The sequence below is a fragment of the Neophocaena asiaeorientalis genome, unplaced genomic scaffold (genome assembly GCF_003031525.2).
Source record: "Neophocaena asiaeorientalis asiaeorientalis breed wild unplaced genomic scaffold, Neophocaena_asiaeorientalis_V1.1 scaffold680, whole genome shotgun sequence".
In the NCBI taxonomy this organism is placed as follows: domain Eukaryota; kingdom Metazoa; phylum Chordata; class Mammalia; order Artiodactyla; family Phocoenidae; genus Neophocaena; species Neophocaena asiaeorientalis.
The window spans coordinates 72652-87356 of NW_020171816.1; the positions used below are offsets into that span (position 1 = coordinate 72652).

Here is a 14705-nt window from a genome sequence, read left to right on the forward strand (position 1 = left end):
TTCCCACTGCCTGCCAAATCTCCCAGCCCAGCCTGAGGTGTCTGGACAGTTGGCAGCCATTATGGGGCTCTGAGAGGTACCAGGTACCTTCTCCCAGAGGCTGGAGGGAATGTCTATCTATACAGCTGTGGTGCTGGGGGCAGCCACCTGGAGTGGAAGAGGGGGAGCTTTATGTCAACCTTCGGCCCTGTCCCCTACCTCCACTCCCCCGTCTCCAGAATCTGAGACACAGGCCCAAGAAACTGTCAGAGATATGAGACAGAACTTAGGATCCCAGGATCACTCAGACTCTCCTCCCAGGGTCCCGGCAGCCCTTTGCTCTGTTCCTCCCTCTTTAGCCTCCAGCTAGGCAGCCCCCTGTCACCACACCAGCACCTCCCCTGGCACACCATCTACACAGTGTCCCAAGACCCTCTTTTACAGTGAGGCCCCATCTTCACCTCCAACCCAGTCCTCCCCAGAGCCTAGCATCTGTATCCACTGATTCCTCAGACGCCCTGCAAGCACCTGCCTCACACCCAGCTGGCCTCTTCACCTGCCCCACTGCCCGGCTGTTCCAAGAACATGCCAGCCTTCACCTCCCTGTGCCTCTGCCCTCCTGGTTCCCCATCCTGTCCCACCTCCTTGGCAAACTCTCACTTGTCCCTCAACACCCAAATGAAAGATCGCCTCTGAGAACCGTGCCTGAGCCCCTGGAAGAGCCAGCTCATCCTACCCTGACTGCAGCTGCTCTTGCCGCCCCACCACACAGCCCCAGGCTCAGTGTCTCCAAGCGCTCTGTGTGGGCCCTCTAGACAGGAAAGCTCCTGCCAGGTTAGAGCGTGCGGATCAGGAAAAGCCCGATGGAGAAGCAATCCGTGGGCTTGGCTCTGCCAAGGGGAAGAAAGGCACATGCCAGGGTGGGGAAGAGAGGGTACTGTGGATGGAAGGAACAGCTTGGCCACAGGGAACCTTGAGTGCATGTGGGATTGGCACTGATAGGCGGAGGGCTGTGTGCAGGGGTGGGACCCTTGGCCTGGAGTCATGTTGGAGCTTTCAAGGCCTCACAGGTGAGGGTGGTTCTCACCTCCATACCCCAGGCTTGAGGACCCACACCCATAGCTCCTGAATATATTCTGCCCATCTTGGTGTCTGGGAGGCTCCTCTCTGGGCACTAGCAGGGGTGTGGGGTTGTGGAAGTATAGAGGGCATCCATAGGCAAACCCACCTCTCTGACTCTCCCCTGGCCTGAGTCCACAGAGCTGGTGACCTCTAGGCTGGATCCTGCCCCCACAGTCCCGGAGAGCCCCCCTCTCTCCCCTGAGCTCTGGCACCCAGCTTCTCTGGCCACTGAAGCGGCTTAATGTGCCCAGGTCACGTGGGCCGTGCTACTGCCTGTGGGGAGGGCCCAAGCCCCTACCCAGTAGCCACCCGACCGGGCCCTGACGTCAGCAGCATTAACGGTTCGCCAGGCCTGTCTAATCTCTGTTCCGTGGCTGGGCCAGGTTAGTCCCGCCAGAGCCAGAGTCGAAGGCTGGGAAGGCCCCCAGGGGCACCTTGAGGTTGAGGTCAGGCAGGGATGGTGGAGGCTGGAGGTGCCCACAGTAAATGCCCCCTGCCTACAATACCACGGTGTGGACACTGTGCCGACTCTGGGCCAGCTCCCTCTGATCCTTGGCCCTGGACTGTGAATCAGGCATTAGGCACCCATTGATCCTGCTCGTAAGGGTGCAATTACACAGGTGGGGTAAGCGGGGCTGAGGAGGCTTCAGGCCAGGAGACTCGACCCCCAACCCCCATACTTGCTGGCCATGAACAGGGCAGCTTGAGGCCAGGCAGTGTCCTCAGTCCATGGGATCCAAGAATATTGGTTCAGAATCCCAGTCCCTAGGGTCAGAACCTGGAGCGTGGGGTCCAGCCCCTGCATGGTGTTTGGCCTCCTCTCTGTCCCTTGCCTAGGAAGGCTGGGGAGCTCATTACCTTCCTTCCAAGACAAGGTGGCCATGAGGAAGACCCCATTAACCCACCTCTCCCGCAGCTTCCTCTGTCTCAAGCCTGCCACCGCCAGCTTCTCAAAGCCTTCTGTCTTCCGCCTTGCCCCTCCCCACAAATCCCGCCATCACTCTCCCCTGCCCCACCTCACTCCAGTAAATTGGGCAGAGGGTCCTTAGCAGGGATGAGCAGCCCAGCTCAGCCAGGCCCAAAACCACCCAGTGAGGTCCTGAACCACTGGCCTGAGCCTCATCCTCCCCTCAGGACTCTAAGCAACACCATTGTGGCTGCCCATGTGTCCTGGGCTCTCTAACCCATCCAGCATCCCTCCCCTCCACCCCATGCTCAGGCCTGGGCACCCTCACTCTCCCCTTCTAGCCCCGCACAGGCTCACAGTGCCACTTCCACCTGAACATTGAGGATGCTACCCACATGCTGCCTTCTGCCCAGCCCCAAGTATCTGTCTGACTCCTGGACCTCTCCCCCAAGTGGCCACAGGTCCAGAAAACTCAGTCCCCTCAACACTCCTGTGCAGTCCCAGCTTGGTGGGGGCATCACATGCACTTGGTCACTGCACAGATCCAGACCCTTGTCAGTGAGTCCCACTCCTTGCAGATCCTGGCTTCACGGGGTAATGACATAAGTCTCTTCCTCATGGACCCTCCCAGCCCCACTCCTCTCCTCCCCCATGCCCAGCCCCCAGGAAAAATATGTGCCCCTATATACATGTTTTTATGAAAAATTTTAATGATTATTTTTTCCAGAAACAGATTTGGAAAATATCATTGATGATTTTATTTCCATTAAAGCCAAGAAAATAAAAGTATAAATTCTGTTTTAGGTATAAATAAAATATTTAATCTTAAAGTAATATTGTGGGTTTCAATATACCTACTTACAACTTGTTCGATGTTTTTTCAACTACTTTAATGTTCTGTAAAAAAAAATTAACCTTTAAAAATACATAAAAACATATATAGGAGTGGACATTTTTCCTTTTGCTTCAGGGTCCAATATGGCTCTGCAGGGCTCTCTTGGATCTTGTCTTTATTTAAAATTTTGATATTCTGTTCATTATGGATTTTTTGGCAGTAATTTTGATTTTTGAAAGTATTGCATTAATATTTATCTTGATTACTGATTTTTTTGGCATCACCTTAAATCTTAATACCTAAGGTGAGTGCCTCATTTGCCTCACCCTAATCCCAGCCCTGCAATTATGTTCTAGCTTCAAGGGCTTCCTGGACCCATCATCTTCTGGAGGAAGCACAGGCCCTTAGGCTGGCGTTTGGCACCTGCCCAGTCTCCCCACCCCGTCTCCCCTTCCCTGCTCCTGTTCCACTGAACTCCTGTGGTCCACCAGCCCATGTTCCTGGGCCTTATACACACTACAGTCCCTGCCAGAATGAGCTTCCACCTCACAACCCCCTCTTGATCCAACATCGTCCTTGTGAACATTTCCCATGGCTCCTTTCCCCCTCTCAACCCCTCTCAAGACCCCAAATTGATCCCATGCCCCCAAGAGTGTCCCCTGCCATGTTAGGTCAGGTGCTTCTCCCTGGAAGGGACCACCTTCCCACTCATGTCCAGCCCAGCACTGGGCACTTAATAAATTTGCATGACTCATGATCATTAACACTCTCCCCCTCCCCCCAAGAAAGGACAGCTGGGGCCTGATGCAAAGATTTATTGCTGAGTCTGTGTATCTAGCTGAAGGGAGTGCAAATTATGCCCTGGCCTTGTTAGACGGATGCTCCTTGCCCTCGACTACAGCACAGGCCCCATCCCACGGGCATCAGCGAGGACTTGGTGCTTGATGAGGAAGTAGGGAGCAGGGGTGTGGGGACACGGATGCCTTTGTCACTGATGGTTCAGGCATGGATCTCAGCTTTTCCCACCAGGGAATGGGCCCTGAATGGGAAGGATGAGAGAAGCTGCTGGCAGGGACAAGAGGGTCACCTGGGTTTGCTTATGACCCTACCTGAGGCAGACCCCTCTGGGCACAATCTGGGCCTCCTTCCTGTCCCAAATCCCCTGCCTGGGGCTGATCGATGGGAGCCGGACTCTGCTCCCAGCCACCCCTTAGGACAGTTCAGCCATTGGCCACAGCTGGTGTCAACAGCACCCTCCCTCAACAGACTGGCCTGGAGTACTGTGGGTGTGTAAGTAAGTAGGACATGAATACAGTGTCCAAGCATGGAGGGGGCAGAGCCTGTGGGGGAAGGGGTTAGGATATGTGAGGAAGGGTCCAGCTTGAGTCTCTTCCTGGCAGCAGGAGCTCCCAGGCTTGCCCCCACTCACTAATTCGTCTATGTATGAGTTTCACAGGCCAGAGCTGGCTTGGACTTTGGACCCCTAAAGCTGCCGGGTGGGGCAGTCACTGGCCACTGGGCAGATGGGTGTCAGACTTGTCACATGGAGGTGGTAAGGCTAGAATGGGCTGATGGTAAGCAGCAGGCCTGCCTGGAGGAGGGTTCCCTTCCTGCCCCCCTGCCCTTCATGAAACTCTGGGAGGGAGGGCTGTTTGCTGAACCCAGACCCACCAGGTGAATCACGGGCCTCCTGGGGCAGGAGAGCAGCAGGAGATTGGTCAGTGGGGTACTGCTGAGTCACCGTGAGCTGTAGCTGCCCCAAGTACTGCTTGCTCCTAGCTGGGGCTGGCTGTGGTGGGTCCTGGAGGCCAGTGCAGCCAGGCCGTGAAGGGCAGTGCTGGGGTGGCTGGGGGCACCGGACTCTGGGAGACCAGGGAATCCTGGGAGCCATGGGGGAGGGTAAGTCCCTCAAGGTTAACAGGGCTTAGGGTTTTGAATCTGTGGCTGGTGAGGCCACAGGCTGGGGCCCAGGAGTCCTGGGGGGCTGGTAGGGGTCATGCGGATTGGGGCTACAAGGCGGCAAGGGCTACAGGGTCTCAGGAATGCATGAGTCCAGGCACCTGTGAAGAGAAAAAGGAACAGAGTCAACATTCCTAAGCGCCCAAAAAGTTGGGTTTAGACTGAGAGACAGGTGGAGGTGGGCTTGGAAGCAGTGACACCTGGGGGTTGGGGCGGGGTCAAAAGAGCTTGAGTGGGTGGGGCTTGTGAGCCAGGGGAGGGGCCTGTGGCCATGGGGTGGAGCCTGAGGAGTCAGGGTGGGGCCTGGAAGCAATAGTGTCTGGAAGTTGGGAGCCAGAGGGCAGGCAGTGGAGTGGATCTGGAGAGCTGGGGAGGGGCCTGCAGTCGAGGGGTGGGATGGGGAGCAGGGGATGGGGCTTGGGGTATTGAGACCAAGAGGCACGACATGGGAGCATCCCGGCCTGCGCGCGAGGAGCCACCTCAGAAGACCAGAGGGCAGGCAGTGGAGTGGATCTGGAGAGCTGGGGAGGGGCCTGCAGTGGAGGGGTGGGATGGGGAGCAGGGGATGGGGCTTGGGGTATTGAGACCAAGAGGCACGACATGGGAGCATCCCGGCCTGCGCGCGAGGAGCCACCTCAGAAGAGGCCGCAGTCTTTGAGGTTCTCCTTGATGATAATGTCGGTGACAGCGTCGAAGACAAACTTGACGTTCTGTGTGTCGGTGGCGCACGTCATGTGGGAATAGATCTCCTTCACGTCGCGTCTCATGTTGAGCTCGAGGAATTGCACCTTGATGTAATTGCCCGCGTCCTCATATGTGTTGGGCCCTGGCGAGGAAGGGGGAGCTCTCACTCCCGGTAGCAAATCCTCCCCGCGGCGGGAGGAGCGCAGGCCGAGATCGTGGGTTTGCGACGCCGCCTGGCGGCGGGCCGAGGTTCTCACCATTGTAGTCCGGAAAGCAAATGCTGAGGTGCGCCTTTTTTATCTTCTCCGAGAAGACGTCCTTCTTGTTGAGGAAGAGCACGATGGACGTGGTGGCGAAGTAGCGGTGGTTGCAGATACTGTTGAATAGGTGCAGGCTCTCGTGCATGCGGTTCTGAGGAGGGCAGAGGCTGTCGGGCACCGGGGACTGCGGCCGCCGCCCCCACCTGGCTGCGGCCAGCGGGCAGACCCCTGCTCTCTGGGCTCCGGGGCCGCCCTGCCCAGACAGCTCCAAGACCGTCTCCCCGTTCGCCCCCCTAAGCAGGGCAGCAGGCTGCCTCATCTCCTCCTTCAGACGGCTCTGGGTCGAATGTCCTCTCTCAGATGCTCCCCGCGCCCGCAGCGCTGTCTCTGCTTTCCGCTCTCCTCCTCCCGGCTCAAACGCTCAGGCCCTGCTGGAGCACTCACCACTTCGTCGTCCTCCACAAGCACCATGTCGTAGGCGCTGAGAGCCGCGATGAAGATGATGCAGGTCACACCCTCGAAGCAGTGGATCCACTTCTTGCGTTCTGAGCGCTGCCCGCCCACATCGAACATCCTGCGGGGCCGTGGGAACCTGAGCCGGCGCATCGAGTCCCCTGGACGTGCCCACAGGCATCCCCTGGTTTCCTAATGCTGGCTGGGAGGTACCCAGATGGGAGTGGCATCCGGAGGGGCCGGGCATTTCTGCGGGCGGGTTGTCCGAGAAGGGGCAGGGTCTCTCGTAGGGATGGGGCCTCTGGGATCAGACAGGGCCTCAGGCAGTGAACTTAAGGGCAGGCCCCCGGAGAGCGAGAGCTAGGGCGCGGGGTCGTACCGGAAGTTGAGGTCCTTGAAGGAGAACTGCGTCTCAATGATACCAGTGGTCTTGACACGCGAGCGCAGCACGTCCTGTTCAGTGGGCACGTAGCCCGGGGTTACCAGGCGCTCTAGGTCCGAGAGGTAGCTGCGGGAGATCCGGGGTGTGGGTAGGGTTGGGTGGAGGGGCGTGGCAGGGCCCCGCCCGCCCCGCGCCCCGCCTGTGCTCTCACTAGCCAGCAGAGTCGTTGAGCTGGTATTCTGAGGCGCGATCGAAACAGGCCTGGATACCCGAGTCCTTCCACAGCCGCTGGATGATGTCTGACATCTCCTTAGGCATCGTGCCCTCCTCGATGGTGTCCGCCATGTGCATCAGCTTCCTGGCATCGTCCTGGGGGGGGGGGCAGGGGAGTGGTTGGTGGTGACCATGGACTTGGGCCCAGCCTCGCACCTCGAGTCTCCAGAAGCCCTGTTCAGCTAGTCTCTTGGCACACCTGGCGCGCAGAGTCTCCATACTGGATATTGAGCGTGGTCATGGCGCGCACGATGGCCAAGATGGACTGTAGCGTGTTGCCATATATGATGGCAATGAACTCGAGGCACTCTTCCAGCGAGTACCCATCCTGGTGGATGATCCTGCAGCCGTGGGGAGCCGGGTCAGCGCCTCTTGGGTAGGTGGGGAAGGACAGACCTCGTGCGTGTGCCCACCCCCAGGGGCCTCGGGTAGGGCAGGGGCACTCACTTCATCTGCTTGACAATGGTACTCTTCCCGGACTCACCGGCACCTGGAATGGAAACCCTACCTCAGAGACGCGCTGACCGCACTGCCGCCTCTATCACACCTGTTTTGCCCCCAACCCCCAAAGTCAGGTCATGATGCCCTGGCGGCAAAACGTAAACGTCCGGAGTGACAGAAGGGGGCTGACGAGGGGAATCGACAACCTCGACTGTGCTGAGGAGCCTTCAAGACCCTGGTATTTTCAGTTTTATTATTCTGAGGACAAAAATAAAGAAACCTGGAGCTCCGCCTTGTGGAATATTCTGGTACTGCATGCATGGGATTATTTGAGCCAGGTCAACCCCTGCTTTTAACCTGTGGTGGGAGGAAGTGTATCCAAGAGGCTCAGAGGGAATTAGCACCTTTTGCTGGGGGAGAGGACAGAGCTAACAGCCCCTCTGAGCCTGTTCTCATGCGGGTGTTGGGCACAGTTAATGGGATTTCTGGCTTAGCCTCTCTCTCTTCCCTGGGGTACTCTGGCTTGGTCCTTCTGCCCACATCCAGCTGTCTGGCTGGACCCTGGAGAGCCTGGGTAGAGCCTGCACTGCCCTCTCAAAGCAGCTCCTTCTTCCCTTGCGGGGAGGAAGTGGCCTTGGGGTACCAGATCAGCCCCATCTCCCTTCACTACCCATGGGACCAAGGACATGGCTTTACCTATTCCTGGCTGGGCCTTAGTACCCCCTACCCTCTTTAACTGTTCTGCAGGTCTGTCAACAATAAAGCTCTGGAAACTGAGGGTCATTGTCTGTGGATCTGGGTGGTCCTAGAGGCTGCCCACTCTCAGGAGGACTGTGACCTTCTCCTTCCCAAGGGAGCAGCCTTGTTGTGGGGCTCCCAAGGAGGCCCCTGGTTTCCGAGCCCTGCCCAGCAGGCCCATCAAGCCAAAGGCTGGTGTTTGAGGGAGCACAGCCAGGGCAAAACTAGGCCTCGTACACACATCTCTACAAAAGTGAGATTGGTACACCCTTCTTGGGAGGGGAGGTTGCCTGAGGCTGGGCCCTCTGAAGAGGGGTTCTGTGGGATACCCAGCCTTAGGGAGCCAAGGCATCACTCGTCAAGGCTTGGCCAGGGCTCCCACTCTGTTTCCTGCCAGATTTCAGGCTCATTCTGTTTCCCAAGTCACACCTACTTCACAGAAGGGCTACCTGCCTGCCCCTGGGCCTCTGACTAGTAGCAGTGGCCTCGCCGCAGCCCACACCCTTACCCAGAAGCAGCAGTTTCACGGTTCGAGCATCCTTCTCGGCATCTTCTTTCAGCTTCTTTTCCAGCTCCCTTGAGTGCTTCTCCTCAGCGCTGGCCCCAGCCCCCATGGTCCCGGCAGGAGGTGAAGGAACAGGGTGGTCAGTTGGCTCTTCTGGATGCAGGGGATCCCCAGAGCCAGGCTCAGGCCAGCCTCTGGCCTCCCCAGACACCCTTCTGACCTCAGAACTGGCAATCAACTGGCTGTCCACAGACCTGTGAAGGCCCTGTTGGGGCTGCTTAGTAGGATTTGGGGGGTTGTTGGTACCCAAGAGCCAATCAGAGACAAGGACAGGTGAATCCAGCTCAGCCCCCAGCCGCCCTAATCAGGCTGGCATGGCCCCAATCCCTCAACTGCTGACTCTGCACCCCCTGTACGCTGCTCCCCAAACCCTCTGAGAGAGACCCTGGAGGTAGTCCAGCCCTGCTCCAGAGCAGGGAGACATGTTCCATAGGATCCAGGCTCAGAAAGGGGAGGAGAGGGCCTCAAGTTCCAGGGTGGGGGCATTGGGGGGTAGGCCTGGCAGCAGAGAGCAGAGGGAGACGCATGCAAGGAGCACCTGACCCCTGCCCAGCACTGGGCTTAGCATTGCTCCTTACCTAGCTCACACCAGCCCTGGCGGATGGGTACCCACATCATTTTACTGATGAGGAAGTGGAGGCTCAGAGGGTCGCACAGCAGGACGTAGTTGAGAAGGGCTCGTGACTCTGAACCAGGGCTCCATGCTCAGCAGGGAGTCAAGAGGGAAAGGTGGACATTGCATTTGCCCTGTACCAAGGTCTGGATCTGACCTGGTCAAGGCCTCTACATGCCTCCATGATTCCAATGGACTTGGGTGGGTGTGCAGGTCTGCTACGTGTACTGGGTGTGTGCATGTATACTTTACTGGCACCAAGCAAGGCAATGACATGACACGTTTGTCTATGTATACTTGTGTGTTTATGTATGCATTTTTATGCCTTTGTGAATGCATGTGTGTGTCTGTTTGCCTGTGTACCGTGTGTGCATGTGCATGGACGTGCTTTTGTGCATTTCTCTTCATGTGCAGATGTGTTTGTATGTGTACTTTATTGTGCTAAACTGGGTTCGTGTGTGCGTGTGTGCGCATGAATGTATAAGTGCATGTATATGTGCATGTGTGTGCACTTGCCTGTGTACATGTACATTTATGCATGTGTCTGCCTGTATGTGTGCACACTTGCACATACCTGTGTCTACGTGTACCCATGGTGCAACACTCTGACCTGCGGAGGTGGCCAGGCTCTTCCAGGGAATGTTTTGCAGGCCTGTTATCAGATGGGAAAACTGAGTCCTGAAGCAGGTCTGGTGTTCCCAGGGGAGGAGCAGATGAGCCTCACTCTTCTTCTGTCCCCTGTCGGTAATCTGGGACCTGCCTAGGGGTATCTCCAGGGCACGCCTGCCTCAGTTTAGGGGTCAGAGGTCTCTGTGGGGGTTTAGATGGGACAGGATATGCTGCTGAGCGGAAGTGGTTCAACTGAGCATGTAATGTTGAGTTCCAGCCTCTGGAGATTTACCACCTCCCATCAGAAGACCCAAATCCTGGGCTCTCAAGGCCCCCTCCTGGCTGAACTTCCTGGAAACCTGGCTGTCTTAGGACTCAACTCTTGCGGACCCGGGGTGCCAGAGCCCCAGATACTGAGCATTGAAGACTGTCCCTAGTGTTGGGAAAGCTGGACAGGTGCATGTAAATCAATGAAGTTAGAACACACCCTTACACTATACACAAAAATAAACTCAAAATGGCTTAAAGACTTAAACATAACACCATAAAACTCCTAGAAGAGAACATAGGCAAAACATTCTGACATAAATTGTACCAATATTTTCTCAGGTCAGTCTCCCAAAGGAATAGAAATAAAAGGAAAAATGAACAAAGGTGACCTAATCAAACTTAAAAGCTTTTGCAGAGCAGAAGAAGAACTACAATTCTGCAGCCTGTGGAAGGAAAACCACATTCACAGAAAGATAGACAAAATGAAAAGGCAGAGGACTTTGTACCAGATGAAGGAACAAGATAAAACCCCAGAAAAACAACTAAATGAAGTGGAGATAGGCAACCTTCCAGAAAAAGAATTCAGAATAATGATAGTGAAGATGATCCAGGACCTCGAAAAAAGACTGGAGGCAAAGATCGAGAAGATGCAAGAAATGTTTAACAAAGACCTAGAAGAATTAAAGAACAAACACCTAGAAGAATTAAAGAACAAACAAACAGAGATGAACAATACAATAACTGAAATGAAAAATACACTGGAAGGAATCAATAGCAGAATAACTGAGGCAGAAGAACGGATAAGTGACCTGGAAGACAGAATGGTGGAATTCACTGCTGTGGAACAGAATAAAGAAAAAAGAATGAAAAGAAACAAAGAGGGACTTCCCTGGTGGCGCAGTGGTTAAGAATCCACCTGCCAACGCAGGGGACATGGGTTCGAGCCCTGGACTGGGATGATCTCACATGCTGCGGAGCAACTGGGCCCATGCGCCACAGCTGCTGAGCCTGTGCTCTGGAGCCCCTGAGCCACAAATGCTGAGCCCGCATGCCACAACTGCTGAAGCCCACACGCCTGGAGCCCGTGTTCTGCAACAAAGAGAGGCCACCGCAATGAGAAGCCCACACACCACAACAAAAAAAGAGTGGACACTGCTCACCACAGCTAGAGAAAGCCCACGCACAGCAACAAAGACCCAAAGTAGCCAAAAGTAAATAATTTTTTTAAAAAAAGAAAACGATAGCAAAGATCAATAAAACTAAAAGCTGGTTCTTTGAGAAGATAAACAAAATATACTCTTGCATTCCTATACACTAATGATGAAAATCTGAAAGAAATTAAGGAAACAATCATATTCACCATTGCAACAAAAAGGATAAAATACCTAGGAATAAACCTACCTAAGGAGGTAAAAGACCTGTACTCAGAAAACTATAAGACACTGATGAAAGAGGATGGATCTAGAGACTGTCATACAGAGTGAAATAAGTCAGAAAGAGAAAAATATCGTATATTAACGCATATATGTGGAACCTAGAAAAATGGTACAGATGAACTGGTATGCAGGGCAGAAATAGAGACAAGATGTAGAGAACAAGATGTAGAGAAATAGAGACAAGATGTATAGACACCAAGGGGGAAAGTGGCGGGGGGTGGTGGGATGAATTGGGAGATTGGGATTGATATGTATACACTAATATGTATAAAATAGATAACTAATAAGAATGTGCTGTATAAAAAAATAAATAAAATTAAAAAATAAAAGCTTTTGCACAACAAAGGAAACCATAAACAAAACAAAAAGACAACCTACAGAATGGGAGAAGATATTTGCAAACGATGAGACCAGCAAGGGCTTAACTTCCAAAATATACAAACAGCTCATGCAGTTCAACAACAACAACAAAAAACCAGTAATCCAGTTGAAAAATGGGCAGAGGAACTAAAAAGACATTTCTTCAGCTAAGACATACCGATGGCCAACAGGCACATGAAAAGACACTTAACATTGCTAATTATTAGAGAAATGAAAATCAAAACTGCAATGAGGTGCCACCTCACATTGGTCGAATGGCCATCATTAATAAGTCCTCAAATAACAAATGCTGGAGAGGGTGTGGAGAAAAGGGAACCCTCCTACACTGTTGGGGGAAATGCAAGTTGGTGCAGCCACTATGGAAAACAGTATGGAGGTTCCTCAAAAAACTGAAAATAGAGTTGCCATATGATCCAGCAATCCCGTTCCTGGGCATATATCCGTACAAACCTATAATTCAAAAAGATACATGCACCCCTATGTTCATAGCAGCACTATTCACAATAGCCAAGACATGGAAATAACCTAAATGTCCATCAACAGATGAATGGATAAAGATGGGGAACATATATACACTGGAATACTACTCAGCCATAAAAAGGAACAAAATGATGCCATTTGCAGCAACATGGATGGAACTAGAGATTATAATACTAAGTCAGAAAGAGACATATTCCACTTATATGTGGAATCTAAAATATGACACAAATGAACTTCCATGAAACAGAAACAGACTCACAGATACAGAACAGACTTGTGGTTGCCAAGGGGGAGTGGAGCAGCAAAGTGATGGAGTGAGAGGTCGGGGTTAGCAGATGCAAACTATTATATACAGAATGGATAAACAACAAGGTCCTACTGTATAGCACAGGGAAATATATTCAATATTCTGTGATAAACCATAATGGAAATGAATATTAAAAAAAAAGAATATATATTTGTATAACTGAATCACTTTGCTCTTCAGCAGAAATGAACACATTGTAAATCAACTATACTTCAATAAAAAAATTCACACACACACACACACACACACACACACACACACACACACACACACACACAAAGGCTGTCCCTAAACGTGTGGGAAGTGGATACTGGCATCCTGTGCCAGCCCCTTCTTCCCTTCTCTGTGAGCTGGTGGCTTCAACATCTACCCTGTTGGGTGAGGGGAGATCTGTCCAGGAGCAACAGATCATTCATTTGTGCCACTTTCAACCTTTAGGCCCCATTCATCCTCTACCCCACCACCATGCTGTAAGTGGGCCCTGGGAGTCTCTGCAGCCCCTACACACTGCCCAGGGGGTTGGGGTGGTGCAGGAGCCCAGGTTTGTTAAACCAACAAGAACCTTTCTACATATTGGGTCTACTTAAAGTGGGACCATTCCACTGCCTCCCCATCGCCACCTGGCTCCCCTTGCCTGCCAGGTATGGCCCTAAGCCCCACTGGATCCGTGTGCCTCCATAGCTATTGGCTTCCCCTGCCAGAGCTTGACTCGTTAAATTTGGCCTGGGGCCCCCAGCCTCACTTCCTCCTCTCCAGCAGCTCCCCACATATCCTGGTCTTCCCCGCCTCTGGACATTTGCTTGTGCTGGACCCTCTGCTGAGATCTGGCTGGAAGGATGCAGAAGAATGGGAATTTTGTTGATTCCCAGGGCAGGGGCAGCTGAACTGTAAGGGCTGTGGATTTGTCTTGCCAATTCTGAGTCCTGAGTTCCTGGCAAGACACAAAGCCAGGTGAGAAAGCAAGTGAACGAATGATCAAACAACTGAGTAAGTGAATGGACGCTGCGCTTGCAAAAGAGACCGTGCGGGAACTGGTGGTCAAGCCACATTGGTGGGGGGGTGGGGCAGGAGGGACAGAATCTGGGTGTGGGCTGAACCCCCGTCCTCCCTCCTTTGCCAAGGAGAAAGCCAAAGTCCAGTCCCAGAGCCAGTGTTTATTAGCAAGATGGAACCCAAGGGCAGGTGTGGCCTGGACAGCAGAGGGCTGCCAGGAGCCCCCATCCACCTACCCAACTGCCCCCCAGAGCTATTTACACCCATCATCTGAAGTGGTGGGCAGAAGGGAGCCCTGGGGAGCCCCTGCAGGCCCCAGGCCTCCACCATGACCCCCTCTCCCCTCAGCGCTGCCTGAGCCTGGCCCCTCTGCTTTTCTCCCAGCCCCTGCATCACAGCAGCACGGAGAAAGCAAAGAGGAGGTAGAATGGCCAGGCAGGGAGGGAAGGAGGGGCTGGAGGGGCTGCCCCACCCAGGCAGGGCTCCTCTTCTCCTGTCCCCAATAAATAGAGAATAAATACCCAGGAAAGGGCTGGCCTTGACTGAGTGCCCCTCTCCCAGGCAGGTGCCGGCATCCTGTGCCAGCCCCTTCTTCCCTTCTCTGAGCGCATCTGAGCCCTTACTCCCACCCCCGGTCTCCAAAGCAGTCCTCGCATCTACATGTATGCCACCAGCAAACATGGGCGAAGGTGTACAGTCCGTGCCCCATCCAGGTAGAGCTTGCTCCTTCCCTGTGTCCTGTAGATCCTGGCGGTGGCTGTCGAGCAGATAGACTCCCAGCTGAGCCTGGGGACTGTGTGGTCCTGGCCTGGCCTGGCCAACTGGCCGGGCCTGGTTAGGTGGGCTCCGTTTTCTGCCGTCTCTGACCAGCATGGGTCTAAGTTTTGGATGATGCTGCCGCTGAGGCAGGCTATTTACAACCCACCAATAAATACTGTCTTTGCAGGGGCAGGGTGTATATAGAATATAGATATTTTATATATATATATATATATATATATATATCTTTTATATTAAA

At 53.7% G+C, this 14705-nt stretch overlaps 2 protein-coding genes across 2 annotated transcripts in view; both read right to left on the bottom strand.

Moving 5' to 3' along the window:
• Window positions 1–3642: 3642 nt before the first annotated feature.
• GNAT1 (G protein subunit alpha transducin 1) lies at window positions 3643–8778 on the bottom strand. The gene is made up of 9 exons (XM_024737694.1): window positions 8542–8778; window positions 7302–7344; window positions 7054–7195; window positions 6793–6950; window positions 6579–6707; window positions 6191–6320; window positions 5744–5897; window positions 5437–5628; window positions 3643–4903 (listed from the first exon to the last, which is right to left on the bottom strand). Exons 1-8 carry the CDS (start codon window positions 8645–8647, stop codon window positions 5438–5440), a joined length of 1053 nt encoding a protein of 350 aa, XP_024593462.1. The 5' UTR covers window positions 8648–8778; the 3' UTR covers window positions 3643–4903; window position 5437.
• Window positions 8779–13732: 4954 nt separating this feature from the next.
• Window positions 13733–14705, bottom strand: part of SEMA3F (semaphorin 3F) — a 27905-nt gene continuing 26932 nt past the window's right edge. The window contains exon 21 of the mRNA XM_024737712.1: window positions 13733–13805. Coding sequence (XP_024593480.1) covers window positions 13733–13805 — 73 coding nt within the window. The remainder of the gene's footprint in view (window positions 13806–14705) is intronic.